Source organism: Colletotrichum chrysophilum, assembly GCF_026319265.1.
Source record: "Colletotrichum chrysophilum strain AFK26 chromosome Unknown scaffold_2, whole genome shotgun sequence".
Taxonomy (NCBI): Eukaryota; Fungi; Ascomycota; class Sordariomycetes; order Glomerellales; family Glomerellaceae; genus Colletotrichum; species Colletotrichum chrysophilum.
Window position 1 is genome coordinate 416,179 of NW_026517289.1, and position 21,074 is coordinate 437,252.

Here is a 21,074-nt window from a genome sequence, read left to right on the forward strand (position 1 = left end):
AGCAATTGTGGTGCAGAGCATGCGACCGTTGAATGCACTTCGCCTTACCTTTGAAGCTTTTTCGTCGAGGTGACAGCTCCCACTCCTCCACCCAATGATGACGGCATGTTGGAGTCGCGAGGGGGAGCTGCAGCCGCAGGGAGCGCACAGTCGTAGAACGTCCAATTGGGGGGAGTGTAGCGCATGGACCCTGGCGCGGTTGAGGGACACTGCGTACACGCGCTCGACTTTCGAAAACGCGGTACGAGACGCGTCTCAATTAAACATTCCCAGTCCACGACAAGTGACGAGCATCGACACCTCTGCGATCCATGGCGACAGTCGCATCTTGACAACGCAATTGACGCCTTCTCCTTCGATCAATCCCAAACTCGACCTCACAGAAAATGGATCCTCCACCGTCGATCTCTCCAAAGCGGAAGCAGGTGCCTATGACCAACATCTTGAACACCAAGACACCTGCCCCTCCTTCGTCGTCCGCGATACCCTCGTCCTCTCCCGCATTCGGCACTCCAGTACACCCGCTCAAGCCCTTCAAGGTTTCTGCGCCAACGAAGCATGCCATCCTTCCCATCATTCTGCCACCAGCCACTCTCAGACCCCTTGCCTTCCGAACGTTTACGAAAAAGCACAGCTTGACTCTCACGTCAACGGCGCTTCAAGAACTCGCAACATTTATAGGCCGGCATTGCGGCTCAGGGTGGCGTGAAGAGGGGCTGGCCGAGAAGGTTCTTGAGGAGGTGGCCAAGTCCTGGAAGAATCGAAATGGCGGCGTTATTGTTGATGGAGCGAGTTCGGAACTCAAGGACATCTTAAAGACCTTGGAGGGCAACATGAGCGGGGGCAAGATCGTCACTGGTGCAAGGGGTTTGAGTCGGCAGAACAGTCTTCTTCTCGAGCCTGGCCAGGACGCAGACTTTTCAAGCACGAGATTGGGTCTACGGCCGGCGCAATCTGCTTTGGTACGGGAGGACAGCCAACAAAGCCTTGGCATATCAAATCTTGGCGTCGAGGAGGAGGAGGACGACGACAACGTGAAAGATGCCAGGAAATGGCTCAAGGTTATCGACGCCTACGAGCAACCCAGGTTCTCTTACAACGTAGCCAAGAAGCATTTCGAAAGGTGAGCGCCCTTCTCCGTTGGCTCCAGCAAGCTTTCTGACCAGATTCGCAGGGAGACTTCGAAGCCGTCTTTACTGCCATCGGCGTCGCACAAGACCGCCCTATTTCGAAACAGATATAATGTCATCCACCAAAGGTTACTACGGAATGAGTCCTTCCAGACATCGGCCGTGGCGAGCGCAAGAGCGCCGTCGCTCAAGCGCTCGTTATCAAACCAACAGAACCACAAGATTACCCCGATCGCAAACATGCTGGGCCGGCACGGCAGCCATCACATGCTTCTCGGCATGCTGAACGTGCTACCAGCAGGAGGGCTTGCCATAAGTGATCTAACAGCTACCATCGCCCTAGACCTATCTCAAGCTGTTGCGATTCCTGAAGATTCGGCCTGGTTTACCCCGGGCATGATTGTACTGGTGGACGGCGTTTACGAAGAGGAAGAAGAGTCAGTTGGCAAAGGCTTGAGCGGGAGCAGTGGTGTTGGTGGCACCCTAGGTGGCAGATTTCAAGGTTTCTTCATCGGACAGCCGCCATGTGAGAAAAGGAAAGCGACACTGGGCGTCAGCGGACCCGACGGTGGACAGGACCACACTATAGGAGGTGGATTCGGCTGGATTGACTTCCTCGGTGTTGGCAGTGAACGAGCGGTTGGGGCACGCATGCGAAAACTTGAACAGCGTCTGCTTCCCCGTCACTCCGCCGAAGAGGTTCCTAGTCGTGGTAGGATGATCATTCTTGGCGAGGTGAACCTCGATCAGCCGCGAACACTGCAAGCGATGCGCAAGATTCTGGCCCTATACGCGGCTGAGCCTGAAGGCTCCAGTCCGATGACTTTCATCGTCACCGGTAACTTCACGCAGCACGCCGTCCTCGCTAGGGGTGGCAGCGGCGGCAGCATCGAATACAAGGAATATTTCGACGCCCTAGCGTCGACGCTCTCGGACTATCCCACTCTTCTTCAGTCATCAACCTTCGTCTTCGTCCCAGGGGATAATGACGGCTGGGTTTCCTCCTTCACAGCAGGCGCTGCGACACCGTTGCCTCGGAAAGCCGCGCCGGACGTCTTCACCTCCCGTATCCGCCGTGCATTCGCCGCCGCAAATGCAGAACTCGGCGCCAAGGGGGATGGGGAAGCCATCTGGACGTCCAACCCTAGCCGTCTGACGGTGTTTGGCCCGAACCATGAGGTTGTTGTCTTCCGCGACGACATTTCAGCCCGTCTCCGCCGCACAGCCGTACGTCTCAAGACCTCTAGACAGAAGGAGGGAGAAGAGGGAGACGACGAGAACGCGGCAGCGGACGACGTTGTCATGGCGGGCAGCGACCCCGTGGAAGAAGGAGATGGCGCTATGGATGTGGACATACCGAGTGAGAAGCCTGCCGCCAAGGAGGTCGCATCGAGCCTTTCACAGGATATCCACACGGCGCGGAAGCTTGTCAAGACAGTGTTGGATCAGGGATACCTCGCACCATTCCGCCAGGCTATCCGCCCTGTGCACTGGGACTATGCCACAGCACTGCACATCTACCCGCTACCAACATCCATGGTTTTGGTCGACACAACAGCACCTCCTTTCTGCGTCACATACGAAGGTTGCCACGTAATGAATCCCGGCAGTATCTTGGTTCCTGGCAGAACACGCGTTGGCCGGTGGATAGAGTACGAGATTGGCAAGATTGGACGGCTGAGAGAGACTACGTTTTAACAAGGAAATCTGCCGGAGGTAATTCGTGGTTTCTCCTAGGGAAGTTCAATGGGCTCAAGCATAGGCCGGCGTTATGGGTGTAACGACTGATGCAGCTAGTTGGGATAGAAAGATATCCTGCAATACGTTTCAATACCATACTTGACCACGCATAAACACTTTCTTTTCTCAACGTCCGGTGGCTTTGAGGCGTCTCCCTGCGAGACTACACATCTTTTCTTCCTTTCCGTCGGAGTCAGAATGGGAGGCGGAGCGGAGTGGGATGAGACGGGCAGTGTCCGAATGGTGGCTGACGTTGTCATCGTTTTACTTATACGTGCGGGCTGGCATTGGCCACCTCCTCCTGTTGCTGCGGAGTAGAGGTCCGTAGTCGGCAGGTCGGGTCGGACAGGACGTGGTGTGACCGAATGCTGCCTTTGCAAGTCGCCGAGGTGTGGTCGAGTCTTGGCAGGCACAGCGACATCTCAGTGGAAGGTCACAAATCAGCTTGCCCCGAGGTGGCATTCAGTCTGCACCCAACAAGACACGGTGGGAGAACAATGGGAGAAGCAAGCATGCTGCGAACGCACACCGCAGTTTGGCCGCAGGCGACGAACATGCCGCATGAAAAGACCAGACGGAGTGTCGGAGTACGTCTTCATTACATGAGCCTTGTCCCTGAAGTTTGATGTCAAAGCTGTAGGACAATGTTTACCTAATATGCTGAGGATAGCCAGTTGACACGAACAAATTAGTTTCTGTACTTGAACCGTAAAAACTAAGGACGATTTCGAGTCGTGGAGCTGTCAATGTCTTGGGGAGGAAGTTGCCACTGCTGCCGTTTGGGGGAGTTGCACAGGGAAGCTTGGGCCCACGGTTCAGATTTAGCGTTGAGACTGGTTGGTCCTCGAGGTATTGGGTGGGGCTAGCTGTGTGCCGTCGTTGGCTAGTGTCGTTGCCGCCCACCGCCTTACCGGCTTCCACCCGTACGGATGCCCTGCAGCGAGGCGAGATGGATCCCAGCGTGGGGGGAGACCACTGAAAAGCAACGCGCGATAGCGTCATCCGGATATCGCTGGAGAAGGAGACCAGAACTTGGAACTGAATAGTCCCCTTTCGAAATCTTGTTCATCTCGGGCAAAATCCCCTCACTCCTCGAGGAAAATAACTGTAGAGATCGCACCGCTTGCACATCACTCTGACATCGCCGGAAAGTTCAGACAAACCAACGAAACGAGACCTGGATGCTGAAAACGTACTTGCGCACCTTGCTGCACCTACCTGACAGTACCTTGCCTTGGCTCTACCACCTTCACACCACCCGCTCACTTTAAGGCGGCAGGCACCCTTCCCCTTCCCCTGTTCGCTGTCAGCCGTAGGAAGCTTTTGCCAACTTTACAGCCCGAGCCCGTCAAGAGAGAGAGACAGCTTGGTTGGTTTCGAGACAGCATCGACCCCCCATCCCACGCCGCCCCTTGTCTCTTTCCTTCCCCAATCCGTGGCCTCGTGACGCCGGCTCTCACACACCCCAATCTCCCCCCATTTCTCTCACCATCCGACAACGCAGCCACGACGAGACGTAGCAAAGAGTATTATTATTCCTGTCCTAAGGATATCCTGAAAATTCACCTCCGGCCGGTGACAGCATCCTTCCGCCCACCGGCCGCACCTTCATTCCCTCTTACCGCCAATTGATCATCTCGAGCGCACCCCGCGTTTGTTATCTATCAATCGCCGCAGACCTTCCCCGCCGAGAGCCATTCCGACCATGTCTTCTCCAACCCAACGCCGCCATCGCGGCTCGACCACCGACGCTGGTGTCTTCGACGATGCCAAAACCTACTACACCTCTGACGACCGTCACAACAACCGTGCCGGCCCTCGAACTCGAACCTACTCCCAGGTACGACCCCAATTTCGCCGACATCCTTGACCGCCTGTGTTCCGTGACGGTTGCTCCTGCAAGGATGAGCTAACTCGTGTACAGAACAGCTTGTTCAAGCAATTCGAGCGTATTGGACTGCGTGAACCCTTCCGCCGCGGCAGCCATGGCAAGTTTGACCTCACGCCATCCAGAACGCACTTCCGGGGCCCATTGGCTGACTGTGAATATTACAGACGAAGCTTCCATTTCCAGCGGTCGAAAGTTCCTCATCAATGTCGACGAGACCCTGGAGAGCTTGCAAGCCCAGGAAGACACCGATGGAAACATGCAGATCACCATTGAGGACAACGGCCCAAAGGTATACGAATATCTTCTCTCCACGTCAGGCCACTTAAGCTTACGTATCCACACAGGTACTTGCGCTGAGAACTGCCGCCTCTGCCGGCCACAACCGATTCGATGTCCGAGGAACATACATGCTCTCCAACTTGTTGCAGGAGCTCTCACTCGCCAAGGAGTATGGACGCAAGCAAATCATCCTCGACGAGGGACGACTGAACGAGAACCCCGTGAACCGCTTGTCTCGCCTCATCCGCGACCACTTTTGGGACGGTCTGACCAGACGAATCGATGCTTCGAGTGTGGAAATCGCGGCCAAGGACCCCAAAGACTGGACGGACGACCCTCGCCCGCGCATTTATGTTCCTGTGGGAGCGCCGGAGCAATTCGAGTTTTACACCAAGGTCGCCAAGGAGAGACCGGAGATCCGCCTGGATGTTCAGCTACTTCCCGAGGTTATCACCCCGGAGCTGGTCCGCGACATGAATGCTAAGCCTGGTCTCCTTTGCGTCGAGATGGAAAAGATCAAGGATCCTGTGACAGGCGAGGACACGCTCAGGGGCTTGCCTTTCGTCGTGCCCGGAGGACGCTTCAACGAGCTGTACGGCTGGGACAGTTACATGGAGTCCCTGGGACTCCTGGTTAACGACAAGGTCCATCTCGCCAAGTCAATGGTGCAAAACTTCTGCTTTTCCATCCGTCACTACGGCAAGATTCTGAACGCCACTCGCTCCTACTATCTCTGCCGTTCTCAACCTCCATTCCTTACCGACATGGCTCTCCGTGTCTACGAGAAGATCAAGCATGAGCCTGATGCCAAAGAGTTCCTGCGTACATCCATGCTGGCCGCCATCAAGGAGTACCACAGTGTCTGGGTTTCTGAGCCGCGCCTGGACCCCGTCACTGGCCTTTCTCGGTACCGACCCGAGGGATTGGGAGTGCCTCCCGAGACGGAAGCTGGTCACTTCGTTCACGTTCTCGAGCCGTATGCTGAGAAGTACGGCATGAGCTGGCAGGAGTTTGTGCAAGCCTACAACCACGGAAAGATTAAGGAGCCTGAGCTTGATGAATACTTCCTTCACGACAGAGCTGTCCGCGAGTCTGGCCACGACACATCGTACCGTCTCGAGAAGGTTTGCGCTAACCTCGCGACCATCGACCTGAACTCACTCCTGTTCAAGTATGAGACGGATATTGCGCGCACCATCCGCAATGTGTTCAACGATAAGCTCGTCATTCCCGCAGAGTTCGCTGTTGGTCCGCTCAAGGCTGGTGAGGTGGTTACGTCGGCCATTTGGGACCGCCGCGCAAAGCGCAGAAAGCTCGCCCTCGACAAGTACCTCTGGAACGAGGAGGAAGGCATGTACTTCGACTACGACACCGCTAAGAAGGAGCGGTGCACGTACGAAAGCTGCACGACTTTCTGGGCGCTGTGGGCAGGCGTTGCCTCGCCCAAGCAGGCAGCGGACATGGTGCAGAAGGCCCTCCCCAAGTTCGAGGCGATTGGCGGTCTCTTGTCGGGTACGCTGAAGTCTCGTGGTGAAGTCAGCTTGGAGAGACCTAACCGACAATGGGACTACCCCTACGGCTGGGCTCCTCAGCAGATGCTCGCCTGGACCGGACTGGTGCGATACAGCTTCAATGAGGAGGCCGAGCGTCTGGCGTACAAGTGGTTGTTCATGATGACTAAGGCTTTCGTTGACTTCAACGGAGTCGTTGTTGAGAAGTACGACGTTACTCGCCCAATCGATCCCCACAGAGTGGACGCCGAGTACGGAAACCAGGGTCTGGATTTCAAGGGCGTTGCCAAGGAAGGGTGAGTCTTTGTGTCGTTGCTATTCTTTGAGCAGGTTGTTAACTTTTGACAGATTCGGATGGGTCAACGCCAGCTACGTTTACGGTCTGCAGATTGTAAACGCCCACATGCGTCGTGCCCTGGGCACGCTCACCCCGTACGATACCTTCATCAAGGCCATTGAGCAGAACAACGAGAAGTCCCTTGCAGAGCTGGCCTGAGTATGGCCGGAGTGCTAAGGGGGGGAGAGTGTGTTCTCTCGTGGACGCATTAGACTGGTACAAACGGTACAGCTTCCGGCGTAAATTCGTTCATATCGCATCGGTGGGCCAAGAGAGTTGTGCATTCAATTGCTATTCGATTTGTACCGCGGCATTCTGGGGGTTGTATGTCGGTATTCGGAGTTGAAGAATGATTTGGCTACGCGTGGTGATGCCGTTGGATGGATGAATGAATGAATGGCTGGGTGGCGGAGGGATCTGGAAGCTCATCAAAACAGGCTAGACTGGCTGCGAAGCCGAACTAGATATCCGCCCAATGCGATCAATCCTGGATAAACTGACATGGTATTCACGAAGAAAATGGGATGAAATGAGGGGAAATAGGGAGCCCAGCACATGTAGATCGGGCAACTTCCGTGAGCTTGAGGTCCTTTGGAGCATATTGAAGCTGGTGGTTGGCAACATGGCAGGGTGGCTTGAGCCGTTCGGCAGGGTACATGTGACTGACATGAGGACATTCAGAGCATGGACGTAGGGTGATTCCGGGTTGTCCTCGTTTGAACGGCTAGACTCGTCGGAACACAGTGTGAGAGGGCCGAGGCATCTTTCAAAGGTTGGAGTCGCAAGGTTGGGGAAGGTGTGACGCACGCCACGAAGCGTGATCGGCTTCGGGAGCGCCAGTGCCAATCGCGACGACTCAGAGCAATTCTTCACATGCTAGACAACCGCTACACTACCCCGCAAGATTTTGGGACAGGACTCGGCCACGCTGGTTAGACATGGCCTTATTTTATTCCATTTCATCTGGTCAGCTGCAGTTTGTCTGGATTGCAATCCACGAGCATGGAGAAAACGTTTCCTCAATCATGTCACACAGTTGGATGGGAAATCCGGGGCGGTCTGAACCATCGGGCACGGGTGAAGATGGGGCTGCATCATCGGAATCGGCAGACGTCAACGTTTGCTTGCCGTTGCAGAATTATTTCCCATGGTCCGGGGACGGGTACAGTCACAGCTGTCGGGTCAGTTCCTGGAGGATGAACCATTAGCAGGTGCGTTGGAAGAGGTAGCTGGCATTGCATGAGGTGCTGCTGCTGTCTGTTCACCCCCAGTCTTTCCCCCAGGTACCGGAGGCATGGCGGGGCACGGCGGGGGACATGCAAGGAGCTTCGGCAACTCGGCCAATGACGGCAATGAGGAAGTAGCTGAGTTTCGCCCCATCCGTCCCCTTTGAGCCGAATCCAGACGTCACCCCTTTCTCCCATACCTACGCATACGAGTACATCACACTGACACTGGCGCGCCTCACTCACCTCACCTTACCTGGTGACTGCGCCTGGCATGTCATCACTCGCTGTGGAAAAGGTAGATAGGTACATACGCCAAACACGCCAGTAGGCCAAGCATTCCCCCACGTCGTCAGTTGTCTCTAGTCTGCGGGAAGGCAAGAAGAGCATGCAGATATGTACAAGGTACTTTCGGCTGGATTCCGTCCTCGTCTATTTTCAGTTCCGAGGTCTGTTTTACCACACGGTCCTGCCTCCCGGCCAAGGAAAGCTATCGATACATGCTATGCTCAAAGCTACTGGACCTGAGTCGTTCTCACCTCCTCTCACACTGTCCAGCTCCTGGCCTGGGCCTAGGTAAGAGGTACCTTCCTCGAAACAGATGTAAGACGATTGGGCCAGGAACGCCTTTTGGCCGAAGACTGCCGATGGGCGGTCATGGCAAGCTAGTGCTGGTTCTTTATTGTTATTGCCTTACCTTTGGCTTGTGACTCTTACAGGATTGACTTTTTTTTTCTTTTCTTTCCCATCTTCTCCAAGTCTTTTTCTCTCTTCTCGAACCCGTCTGCCATTGATTGAGTTGTGAATAGCATCATTAGTCTGGTGCCAATCGTCTAGTTCCACGTATCTTGCTACTTGCGACTTCACCGAACTGCCACTCGTCTTATTTCATACCGCGCCGAGCATCTCTAGCTGCTCCCTCTCGGAATAACTTCGTCTACTACACAAAACTCAAGTTGCCCATCATGGCTGCCAACAACATGGTTAACCCCGCCGTGGACCCCGACCGCGAAGACGAGCTCTTCCTCAAGGAGGTCGAGGAGGTCAAGCGCTGGTGGAGCGAGCCCCGTTGGAGATTCACGAAGCGTCCCTTTACCGCTGAGCAAATCGTTAGCAAGAGAGGACACCTGAAGGTCGACTACCCGAGCAACGCGCAATCAAAGAAGCTATTCGACATCCTGGAGAACCGCTTCAAGACAAAGGACGCCAGCTACACTTACGGTTGCTTGGAGCCCACAATGGTCACCCAAATGGCCAAGTACCTCGACACTGTCTACGTCTCCGGCTGGCAATCATCGTCAACCGCCTCCGCCTCTGACGAGCCTGGCCCGGATCTGGCTGACTACCCCTACGTGAGTGTCGACTTGCGTCGTCCAAATAAGGAGTGCCTTGCTTACCCGTCGTGCAGACCACCGTGCCCAACAAGGTTGCCCACCTGTTCATGGCGCAGCTTTTCCACGACAGGAAACAGCGTCAAGAGCGCCTCAGCGTTCCGAAGGAGGCCCGAGCCAAGCTCGCCAACATTGACTACCTCAGACCCATCATCGCCGACGCCGACACCGGTCACGGCGGTCTGACCGCTGTGATGAAGCTCACCAAGCTCTTTGTCGAGAAGGGTGCTGCTGGTGTTCACATTGAGGATCAGGCCCCTGGCACTAAGAAGTGCGGCCACATGGCCGGCAAGGTCCTTGTCCCCATCAGCGAGCACATCAACCGCCTCGTTGCCATCCGCGCGCAGGCCGACATCATGGGCTCCAACCTGGTCGCTGTCGCCCGAACTGACGCCGAGGCCGCTACCCTGATCTCCACCAACATTGACCCCAGAGACCATGCCTTCATTCTCGGCTCCACGAACCCCAACCTTCAGTCCTTGAACGACCTCATGTTCGCAGCAGAAAAGGCGGGCAAGCTCGGCGACGAGCTTCAGTCCATTGAGGATGCCTGGCTGAAGCAGGCGAACCTCAAGCGCTTCGACGAGGCCGTGGTCGACGCCATCAAGGCCAGCCCCAGCCCGAACAAGGAGAACATGATCAAGCAGTACACTACTGCCGCCAAGAGTAAGAGCAACACTGAGGCCCGCGCCATTGCCAAGAGCGTCGTTGGTAGTGATGTTTTCTTCGACTGGGATGCGCCCCGTACGCGCGAGGGCTACTACCGCCTTAAGGGCGGATGCGACTGCGCCATCAACCGTGCCATCGCCTACGCTCCTTACTGCGACGCAATCTGGATGGAGAGCAAGCTTCCCGACTTCAAGCAGGCGCAAGAGTTTGCTCAGGGTGTCCACGCCGTTTGGCCCGAGCAAAAGTGAGTTCAACCTTACCCCGTAGTGATTTCAAAACTAATTAGTGCCTTTTTCAGGCTCGCTTACAACCTGTCGCCCTCTTTCAACTGGAAGACGGCGATGCCCCGCGCCGAGCAGGAGACTTACATCCGCCGCCTGGCGTCCCTCGGCTACTGCTGGCAATTCATCACCCTCGCCGGCTTGCACACGACCGCGCTCATCAGCGACAAGTTCGCCAAGGCCTACAGCAAGCAGGGCATGCGTGCCTACGGAGAGCTTGTCCAAGAACCCGAGATGGAAGGAGGCGTCGATGTGGTCAAGCACCAGAAGTGGAGTGGTGCGACATACGTCGACGAGCTTCAAAAGATGGTCACCGGTGGCATCAGCAGTACCGCTGCCATGGGTAAGGGTGTGACTGAGGATCAGTTCCACTAGATCGGACTACAGCGTTTGAGAATTATCGTTGCACGCATTGGATAAGGACAGTATTCCGTAGGCTGTACGTTGGATATGTATCTAAGCAATTTGGCACAGGGCCGGTAGCATGTCATTGACTTGATTCTGTTCACACATCCACTGCCACTAACGCAGAGACGAACGCGAAGGTGACATTGTGATTACCGAGGCATCTCCGATATGCCCCGTTGGCTCTGATCACACGCAGCTCCACAGCTCCGGCTCGGGCTTACGGAGGCCAGGCCGGGTGCGCCCGGATGGATCCACAATGATGTTCGTCTGTTTCCAGGGTTGGCAACTTTGACATCCCGGCCGGGTCCACATGCTTGGAGGTTCGACACCTCCGTGAGTGCGCCTGACACATCAGCGCCGTTGTGTTTGTTCTGCTCTAGACGAGAAGTTGAATCAAGGTTACGAATTCGACTCGCTCCCTGACAGGTTTGGAGCGTATCTAAAGCCCGGAATCATAAGAAGACAGCACCACTCGTTCGGGATTCGTCGATGTCTGCTCGTAAAGTCACTTGCACTTGTCTATTCATCTGGGTAAATCTCTGTGCCAACCGATCAGGTGAGATCATTATTTATATTTAGCTACTCAAATTAGCGGTTCTCGATGAAATCCCACAGGCCTGCTGGTTTGTATTTATCGCCGTATCAGGGCTAATCTGACCTCAGGTTATTTTGAGGACGATCGATAGACTCTCTACGTATATCCCTCTCTCAGCTCAACATCCTACTCTCCCTCCAGCGTGTCGCAATATGACTCTGGCTTGTCAACGTATCACTAGTGGCGGAAAAGCTGGTGAAGATTTTGAAATCCAAATCTGGTCTGAAGATATATGGCTGAATACCCGAGGGCCATCACTGTCTCTCACTTTCCTCGTTATTTGATTGAGTCCACTTAGCTGACTTTGAGCCGAGTGTGGCAAGCTTAAAGAGATCACCATCGGCTGAATCCAGAGCATCTCAGATATGCCAGATACGGACATCGATTGAAGCTATTCAGAGATATCGCACAACAGTCATGGCAGTATAACATAAGCGAATCCGAACCTGTAATTGTTCAAAGTCGAAGAGCGAATGCTCACGTGGCAGGTTCATCTATGAGCTGACCCAGTTTGACAAATTGCTTGCTTTGAACATCAGAGATGGCAAGCCTCCTCGCTCAGAAATTAGCGCAATGAGGCCGCTAGTGGTGGCAGTAAGCCACATGGCATAGGAGGCGGGGGCGGAGGAAGTGCCGTGGTACTGGTAGCAGAATGGATCGTGGTTTTTAGCAGATGTAGCTGAGGAAAAAACCGATGATTGGCTCAGGTAGATGCCACGCTTGGAGATGGCTTTCACGCTCTTCCAGTCTTGACAGGGGGAAAAGAGATAGTCTGCTGGATGAGCGCCTGGTTTCAGCTTTTCTAGGTGCGTGGGCAGGCATCAAACTGTGTATGCGGATTACGAATTGCTGATGGGCACAACATGGCATTCTTTTCCGACGAGGGGTGTCGCGTGCCGTTGTTGCCCTGGGCAATCTCTGGTGTCGGTTAGGTGTTGAAGGGAGGCAAGTTGCCATTTAGGCCAGTCCAGACTCTTTCCCATGCTTGACCGCCGCTGAAACCGAATTGATCAAAATGCGGCAATCACAGAAGACGTGAAGGACTTTGGCTGGCACTATGTACGCTAGCGAGACGCGCACAGCGGGCTGTCACCCCACCCGCCACCTGCCGTTCGGTGTAGGGCACCTACCTGAGGACACCTCATTGTAAGACAGCCCGCAAGAAGGGGAAAGGCTCGTAGGTAGTCAGGTCTACCTCGGTCCTCTGCAACCTGCCCATAATGGATCAAGTACCCGGGGTCGACGACTAGCCTGCCATGCCAGCCAAACACGAGACCTCAGAGACCGGGCAATGTGAACATCCGGTGCAAAAGTGGCATTCTATTCGCTCTTTGGCCAGAGATAGGTACCTAGGTAGGCACAAGCACTATTCATCCCGTCTGGTGTCGCACAACGCTGCAATCCAAGCCGGCAGGCTCCCAGCTCAACCAGTGACAGCAGCTCACAGCCCCTCACTTGTCCAATGTCGGACGAGCCTCCGGGCAGGTCCTGCAGCAAATAGCACTGCTATGTGCCGTGCCAGTGGTGGTGCTAAGTCCGTTGTGCTAAATGGAAGGGCAGACAGCGAGGCCCATTGCGGTCTGGGCCATCGGCCAATCCCAACTTGCAGGGTTGCCGGGCCTCCACCAAAGCACCCAAGCATTCAAGCACTTCCCATCCGCCTCGCTTCTCCTGGTGCTGGCGCCACACCACACGGCCTTGCCCTGCATCGTGGGGGAGGATCGAGATTCGGATCTCAGCTCAACATAAACCCAATTACTTATCAACCGAGCAAGGTTCCATTCTGCCAAACCGACCTTCCGCCCGGCCAGACCCCAACCCAAACCGCATGTCCTACGCCTAGACCATCACCATCGCCGAACCCGCAGGCACTGCTGCGCGCTTGCGTGGACCGCCTGGGAGCTCTCTGCTGCCGCTGCTGCCGCCCACCGCAGACATCGACCACGCTTCTCTGGGCCATTCTCACCTTTCACCTCACCCACACCTTTCATGCCGTCTCTCACACGCATCGCACCTTTGGTCTTCGTCTGCCACCTGCGCCTGGCAACGCTTTTTAGAGCGGCTGGCCCGTCAGAGTGATTCGACGACGCTGCCATCATCAGTTGCAGTCAAAAAAGCCTTCGTTTATCCGCAGCCCTTTGCTCCTGCCTACGGAGCTGTTTAGAAATCCCGACACGGCACTCCGACCCGTTCTCAGTGAATCCTCACAGATCAGATACCCACGTCCGCAATGGCATCGTCTCCCGGGGGGATCGTTCCTGCCCAGCTGGGCTTCCTCGCCGTCTTCAACCCGTCCTTGGGTAACACGGACGACACTCTTGACGACCAAATAGTATACTACGCCTCCGTGAGCACTCAGCGACAGAAACGCCGCCATCGTTCTCGTAGCAAACCTACTGAGAACATATCTCAAGAAGAACGCAATGAGCGACTTCGTCAGATTGGCCTTGCCCAGGGCATGGTAGAGTTCAGCAAAAGCTTTTCTGGCGGCCAGCCTGTCGATTCTATAGACACGGAGAAATCCCGCGTCGTCCTCCACGAGTTGGAGCCAGGTTGGTGGATTCTTGCTGTACGCCTGCCTTATCGCAGAATTGTATCTCCCTTCAAATTCTGATGTCTCGCAGTCTATCGATCTAACCCGCATCCCTCTACCACCTAAGCTGCAGCTGGGCAAGACCAACGAAACTCCAGAGGAGGTGGTCGAGTATTCGTCTAAGGAGATCAAGCCCGCTACTCTTCTGTTGCAAGATCTACTGCGTGCTCATTCCATCTTCCTGCTACACCACGGAACCTCGCTCAGCGCTCTGTTTGTGCGTTCTCGTAGACCCAGGTTTCTCAGTCTCCTCGGCCGTTACTGGGATCTTTTCCTGTCGACTTGGAATGTATTGCTGCAGGGCAACCCGGCACGTACAATCTTCGCCGGCATCAACGTTGCCGCGTCCGGCGAACTAGGCATTGGCGTTGGCGAAGAGGAGCGGGGTAGCGGAGAACGGGAGGTGCTAGAAGGCCTCGTTGGGAGAATAGATGGCCTCGTGGACCTCGTAGTCTCCAAGTTTGGGTCTGTTGAGGCCGACGGTGAAGCCAAAGATGGCAAGGATCCCAAAAGCTCGTGGTTGGGTACTGGGCAAGACCCCGGCCTCGAGGACGGCGCCATCTTCCTGGGGACGGGCGCGTTGTCTCGGAAATCCGTGCGGGATGTGGCGCATTGGATGGAGGATCTTTACACCTGGGGTGAAAATGCCTACGGTGTCATTGATAGTCCTACAGCTGTTCGTCGCTCTCGGAGGACGAAGCAACCATCGGTATCGCAAACAACAAAAGCGAAGGTCCCCCCGGCTGTAGCTGCGCCTGCGCCCCCGCCCGTGCGGCCGCCCGCCCGCCCGAATACCACCCGGACAGACTCCGGCTCCGGGTCTGGGGAAAGCTCGAGGTCTACGATGACGCTTGCAGAAAGGCGAGGGCGGGAAATAGGCACCGTGGAAGAGGCCAAGCGACCCGGGTCTAGCAAAGACGAGGCAACTGCGCAGGAGGAAGGCGACGGGCATCTGGACAAGCTGATGACAGTCATGAAGCTTGGTTACGGCACGTACTGGTCCATCGGCAAGTCTGACGCCTCCTCTTCCGCGGCGAAGGACGAACTGTCCGCCCTCGCAGCACACCAGACTGGGGAGATTTCCAAAAATCCCTTTGGTAAAGCACCAAAACCCAAGGCCATGGACGACGACGCCGGCCACTTTCTTATTGGGTTAATGGGTGACGTTGAGGACAGCGGCGACAGTGATGAAAACGAGCGGGGCACTGGGGCCGAGAACCCGGATGCCGTCGAGTCAAATTCCCGCACAATGCTTCGCACCGTCCACGTTGAGCTCGAGAAGACAGGGAAGGATCAGGCGGAGGCGGCCTTTACTAAGGACCTCAGCAGCCTTACGAACGAAATCACGCCTCTCGGTGCCAACGCTGTGACCAGCAACCCGCAGTTTGGAAACCAGGACTCCAATAAGGCGAGCAAGCTGCGTGTCATTGTTTACATCAACAAGCCCTTCATCTTCACCTTCTTGTTTGAGCTGAGGACCGACTCGTTGGCTTTGAACTCGTTCTACAGATCCCTACACCACCAGCTCCTACCCCTTCGCAAGCCTCTTCTGTCGTCGATCCAATATCGACCCGAACGGCCGAATATCGGTTCTGCGACGGGCAGTATCTACGACCTTGTGTGGGACGCGCAGGCCATGACGGTGCACTCATCGATACCCAACATCCCCGACCACACTCAGATGTCCAACCCGAACGCGCAACCGGCTTGGTCGCGCGTTGAGGCTATGAACACGCACATGCAGCTGCTGAATCTTTTCAACATCACACGGTCCGAAATCAACGAGCTCGAGCGGACTTGCAAGACGAACCGTGGGTGGTGGGTGGTTTGGTCACGCATTCTCGAACGCCTGGCGGCCGCCGAATCGACATCAGAGGTCGACGAGGGGCAGCAAGGCCAGCAAATGCTAGAGACTGACGATTCCTCGCCGACGAGCGGATCTGGCTCAGACACGCCGGTGCCCAAGAAGGCTTCGCCGGCACCTACCAAGGTCAGCAAAGAGATCTTTTTGATCCGCAGAGCCAGCGACCATGCTGGCTACCGTGGCGTGAGCTCGTCCTTCGCCGAGGGCGGAACGGGGTGGGGGGACGGCGCGGGCCGTCTTGCGTCGGGGATTGGCATCGATACCCGCAAGTACATCGAAGGCTTGTTGAACTTTAGCCGGTAGATCTTCAAATGCGGGGAAAGATAAAGCATAGGTAGGTACGAATGAGGATGGAAAAGTAGACGGCAGTACAGAGAAGAGTCACTCGGTCATTGTTATCATTGCAGACACAGTCAATATTGCGGGCGTTTTCCTTGCTAATTCATGAGCTTTTTTCACTGTTCCTCGTGATGCAAATCCGTTCGTCTCTGCGTGTAAGCTCTGAAGAGACCCAATGCCAATGAATCGTCCCTTTTTGGCCTCCTGAAAAGATCCCGTTGTTGTGACTTTGTCCTCTCCTGTGATTCCCTGATGAAAAGCCAATGCCAATGATCGATCCTCTTCTCCAAACATGTATTCCAACAGTCCGTCATATCCTCGTGTCATCATGACGCATCCAGTTTTTTCGATATGATCCATTTTCCTCCACGCAAAAGTGCCGGTCCTGATTGTAGCATCAAGCTGGTGTGGTTAGTAGTGGGTAAAAGGCCGCAACTTCAGGCTAGAGAAGCCCGGGTGGCCACTCCCGCAGTAGTGTATAGCAAAAGTCCACGACGATGACGCCGTGGCTACTTCTTTGGCGTCCCGCGTCAGTGATCCGCACGTGGCACGCCGATTAATCGTGCTTCGCCAACCTTGTTGGACGACGGCCCTAGCCAAACATGATCTTGGCCAGTAGGGCGTCGTAGTCTTCTTTAGGGAGGTACCAAGGGGCCTTCACGCCCGTCCGAAGGAGCCTCCGGCGCCGATTCTCCTCCGTGATCCTATTGTTTACTCGCTCTATCTGTCGGTTAGTTGCAGAGTTCTCAAAGATCTGGCCCTGGTACTCGAACTGGCGCCAAATATTGTGGAAGCTGACGTCGATGCCGCAGTCCATCAGGTACGCCACTGGGCGTGATGCGACCATTGGGGTCATGGGGTGTGAAAGGAATATCCGTGGACAGGGCGGCTCCAGAATGGAGCAAGTCGTGGGAATATCCAGAGTTAGTCGTCGAAGCTTGAAAAGAGTGGTGTTATAACAGTCTGCCAAAGCACTGACAACCCGCAACTCGTCATCGTAGTCAACCGCCATTCGAATCGGGGGGTTTGAATGCCATCTGCACCCGATCGTCAAGTCTTGGACGTTAGGGGGAAAGCGATTGCGAAGGTCGAGTACGTCGTTCTCATTGATAAAGTCGCAGAGTCCGAACAGACCTGTAAAGTCAACGACGAGAGTCTTCACATTGGTGAGATAAGGAAGGCAGTCAAGTCTCCGCCTCTGACCAGCAAAACGTTCTGGGTATGATGGCAAGTAGTTTCCAGGTTTAGCGGCGACAAGCTCCAGGTGACGCAAGCTACCAGAGAGACCTCGGAGGGCCTGATTCAAGTCTTTACCTTGAGGAAGACGTCGGAACTGGTGAGGGTTGGTGTTCCTCGAGAAGTATGCGGTGAGCACCTGCAGGTTAGCACACGCCAGCAGAATACCGACGAGCTCTGGCTCTTGGATGCAAGAAAGGTGCAGAACAAGCTTCTTCATCCGAGGCATGTCGTTGTAATCCGGCAGACTCACGTCATCCCTGTGCTTGTCGATAGGCCTCCAGCACCAAGGCGCGTCGGAGAGAAGTTCGAAGATCTCGAGGTTGGGAAGCTGAGAAAGGTAAGTAGGGATATTGCAGGAAAAATGATGGCGATGAGTCTCAGGCAGCGAGTCTCCGGCGATGTCAGAATCAGTGTCAGTGAAGTCGTGACGGAGTCGAAGGGTGCGCACGCAGCTAAACGGCGGGTCGAAGGAAAGGGGGTGGAGCGTTAGGGGTGTCTTTCCCTCACATGCGATGTTGTGCAGCTTCAGTCCGTAAGATTCTGGTTGCGTGAGTGTCTCAGTGGATGGAATCATCATATGAGTGTACTCCATTTGATGTCGCATCGTCCGTATCAGCAGCTCGAAGTACTTCTCGTTAGGAGAGGTGATCAAGAACTCAGCCACATTGGGTATAAGTGTGAGAACGATGGCCAGGTCTGTGAGGGTCCTGGTGTTGTACAGCTGACGCCAGAGGCGGAAGTAGGGAACTCGTGGTCCTAGCTGGAACTCGCCGAGGAGGTAGAGGGCTCGGACGTGATTTCCAAGACCATGCTTGGCTGGGCAGGTCAGAAGGCGAAGGAAGCGCCGAAGGTGATAGGGCTTCGCAAGAGCAACATTCTTGAAGAGAGCTGGCTCGGATGCTCGAGATATGCCTTTGGATGTTCGGTAAAGAGAAACGAGGTCGGCTCGGGTCAACTGCCACTCTTCATACTGCGCTGCGCTGGTATGAATATCATACGAGGTTTCGAAGGGCCTCATGACAACAGTGGGGGGAACACTGGGCAGGAGATAGGACATGATATGGTCGAACAGCTCGGGCGGAATGCCACCAAGGCTTGCTCTGGGGTACTGGGCGGTGTCGTCTGCCATTGTGTTCACCAGGGTCTTGCTGCCCGCGGCCTGCATCCGTGTTCAATAATCCGGGCGCAAATAACAGGTGCAGGAGTCCTGCAGTGTACTTACACTGTTTTCACCTGCAGCCACTTTGAGATATTTGCAGGGTTTCATCTCGTTGAGGAAGCGATGGGATTGGTGTGTTGCTGCCTCTTTGTAGCTTTCTTTGAGGGCGAAGCAAAAATCTACCCGCCTGCCTCAGTAAATCGCAACCGTGAAGTCTGTTTTTGCACGCGACAGTTTGATGTCGACAAATTCGCAGGCGCGGGTATGCTGGCTCACGTTGTTTCACGATAACCTCCGCGCTCAAGGTTTGATAGGGTGAGGGCGATCGTGACTGGGGTGCAGGTGTGTGGCAGTGGATGTTTCCTCCAGGGTTGCTGGGCCAGATTGTGTTTGTGGCAGCGAATCGCCGTGAGCCTTGGGATTTGCTGCAGGGGAAGGAGGGGCGATTCGAGCTGATCAACCCAGCAGGAAGGGCCAAGGTGGGGCAGAGAGGGCAAGAAGAGGGCCACACAGGGCCAACACTTGAAGAAGATGGAGGGGGATTGGGAGGCTCTTCACCTGCCAACCAGCATCACCCCACCACGCAGGGAAGTTGGACAGGGCCTAAAAGCCGCAGCAGGGTCATAAAAAACGATTGAAAAAATAAAGATAAAAAAAAAAAAACCTTTGGATGAGGTCCCCGCGGAGAGAAGAACCCTGCAGCTGCAAACAGTGCCACAACTGGACTGGATCTTTCGGCCACGTCGGGAGAGGCGCCAGCAGACACGCGCCACTGGTCTTTGGACTTTATTTTTCTCGGATCTCAAAGTGTCGCGGAGGGTTGCGTTTCAGAGCGACATCTGGCAGTCAGATGAGAGTCAATGAGGAGGTGAATGACGGACGCGGACAGGCGAGTCATCTATTGGGCTGAACGCGGTCTTGTCCAAGCTCCTTAGTGGCAGCTTTGGCGGCTTCTGGGACCCTTGGATGATGCCATTGGACGTCTTGGGGCGTCTCTTAGGGCCTGCGGGAGCGCTCGGCCAGACGTGGACACGGTACGTACCCAAGATGGGCTCAGAGAATGCCGCCTGCGAGCTTGCGAGGCAAATAAGAAATAGAGAAGCGCGCTCTGAGCAGAGGTATTGGCTGGTGAGGTCATAGTTCCCGCAACTGCCGATCGCCATGGAAATCATCGAATTCTCACCCGTCACGCCTGCGCCTGTGCAGCTCCCGCGCGTCCACCGTCCATGTCAGGTCCCGGCCCTCCGTGCCCTCCCTAAGGTTCTCTTCCCATGTCGGGCGACTCTGCACCTCTGTCAGTCAGTGAAGTGCATCCATGAGTGCTAGATCTGACTGGGAATTGGTGGTGTCCGGCTCTGGGAGGTAGCCCCCTCCTCGGCCGACTCCTCGAGTCCTTTCCATCCCGCCCTTGCCTTCCCTTCCCGTCCCTTCCCAGTTATTAAAGATACCCTTGCCTCCTGCCGCTTCCTTCCACCGCGACCCTACTCACCCGACAACCAGCCTGAACAACCCAGACAAGTCTTATTTGTTCCACGCCCACCCTGCCAGATCTTGCTCCACGTCTACTGACTTCTTGTCTTCCTCCACATCACACACAGACATAGTCAATGATCAATTGCTTGTTTTTGCAAATCATCCCGTGAGCACTCATCGTCAGACGCCAGTCACGCCACTACTCCCAGCTTCAAATTACACACACATACAGCTCTCGACGACAACGTCATTCTACATAACTCTAGTAGCTCTTGCTCCTAGCACCCAACTCACCAGTAACCCATCGACCCCGGTCATCCAAGTTACCGGACGCGGTCCAACACTTATCCAACATGATGGAATCAATCTTCAAGGTCGCCATTCGAGGCGTTCAGGTACTCTGGGTCCTGCTCGTTACAGCATTGATCGGCAATGTCATCGCCCTGAACATTAACGGTGCCGGGTCTGCCATGGCTGCGATCAACTTCACAATGTTCGTTGCTGTCATCTGTTGGTTGGCTGCTCTTTACGGCCTGGCCACATCGTTCATCGCCGGCATCGCCATTCCCCTGGTCATGCTGGCTCTCGACGGTGCGGCCTTGCTCTTCACCTTCATTGACAGCATTGTTTTATCCGCCAAACTGCGGGTCGTCAACTGCGGCACGCTCGACGGTCGCGACCACCCAAGCGACTATATCGTTTGGGGCTCCGCTGACGACGAGAAGCGCTGCCGCGAGATCCAAGCGAGCACTGTCTTCATGTGGTTTTTGTTCGCCAGCTTTTGTGCCGGAGCGTTCTTTACCTTCATGGACTTCCGTCGTGGCGGTGGTGGCTCTATTCGCAGCTCTCGGCCCTCTATGGCCCAGGTTGGAGCCTAAAGCTTCGCCGACAACATACACCATACAAGATACACGCTTTTGAAAAACAACCACCCGACTTTTTGTTCTTT

General features: G+C 55.2%; 6 protein-coding genes across 6 annotated transcripts; 5 read left to right on the forward strand and 1 right to left on the reverse strand.

Moving 5' to 3' along the window:
* Nucleotides 1–386: 386 nt before the first annotated feature.
* On the forward strand, nucleotides 387–2,828 carry COL26b_000494 (uncharacterized protein; the record flags this gene model as incomplete). Its single annotated transcript, XM_053173462.1, has 2 exons — nucleotides 387–1,123; nucleotides 1,175–2,828. 2 exons carry the CDS (start codon nucleotides 387–389, stop codon nucleotides 2,826–2,828), a joined length of 2,391 nt encoding a protein of 796 aa, XP_053042510.1.
* A 1,747-nt stretch (nucleotides 2,829–4,575) lies between these two features.
* NTH1 (alpha,alpha-trehalase nth1) lies at nucleotides 4,576–7,047 on the forward strand (the record flags this gene model as incomplete). The annotated part of the gene is made up of 5 exons (XM_053173463.1): nucleotides 4,576–4,710; nucleotides 4,795–4,862; nucleotides 4,945–5,050; nucleotides 5,106–6,847; nucleotides 6,900–7,047. 5 exons carry the CDS (start codon nucleotides 4,576–4,578, stop codon nucleotides 7,045–7,047), a joined length of 2,199 nt encoding a protein of 732 aa, XP_053042511.1.
* A 2,032-nt stretch (nucleotides 7,048–9,079) lies between these two features.
* On the forward strand, nucleotides 9,080–10,830 carry ICL1 (isocitrate lyase 1; the record flags this gene model as incomplete). Its single annotated transcript, XM_053173464.1, has 3 exons — nucleotides 9,080–9,466; nucleotides 9,523–10,418; nucleotides 10,473–10,830. 3 exons carry the CDS (start codon nucleotides 9,080–9,082, stop codon nucleotides 10,828–10,830), a joined length of 1,641 nt encoding a protein of 546 aa, XP_053042512.1.
* Nucleotides 10,831–13,688: 2,858 nt separating this feature from the next.
* COL26b_000497 (uncharacterized protein) lies at nucleotides 13,689–16,218 on the forward strand (the record flags this gene model as incomplete). The annotated part of the gene is made up of 2 exons (XM_053173465.1): nucleotides 13,689–14,027; nucleotides 14,083–16,218. 2 exons carry the CDS (start codon nucleotides 13,689–13,691, stop codon nucleotides 16,216–16,218), a joined length of 2,475 nt encoding a protein of 824 aa, XP_053042513.1.
* Nucleotides 16,219–16,846: 628 nt separating this feature from the next.
* COL26b_000498 (uncharacterized protein) lies at nucleotides 16,847–18,658 on the reverse strand (the record flags this gene model as incomplete). Its single annotated transcript, XM_053173466.1, has 1 exon — nucleotides 16,847–18,658. The coding sequence occupies one exon, from the start codon at nucleotides 18,656–18,658 to the stop codon at nucleotides 16,847–16,849; it is 1,812 nt and encodes a 603-aa protein (XP_053042514.1).
* A 1,820-nt stretch (nucleotides 18,659–20,478) lies between these two features.
* On the forward strand, nucleotides 20,479–21,003 carry COL26b_000499 (uncharacterized protein; the record flags this gene model as incomplete). Its single annotated transcript, XM_053173467.1, has 1 exon — nucleotides 20,479–21,003. One exon carries the CDS (start codon nucleotides 20,479–20,481, stop codon nucleotides 21,001–21,003), a length of 525 nt encoding a protein of 174 aa, XP_053042515.1.
* Nucleotides 21,004–21,074: the final 71 nt, after the last annotated feature.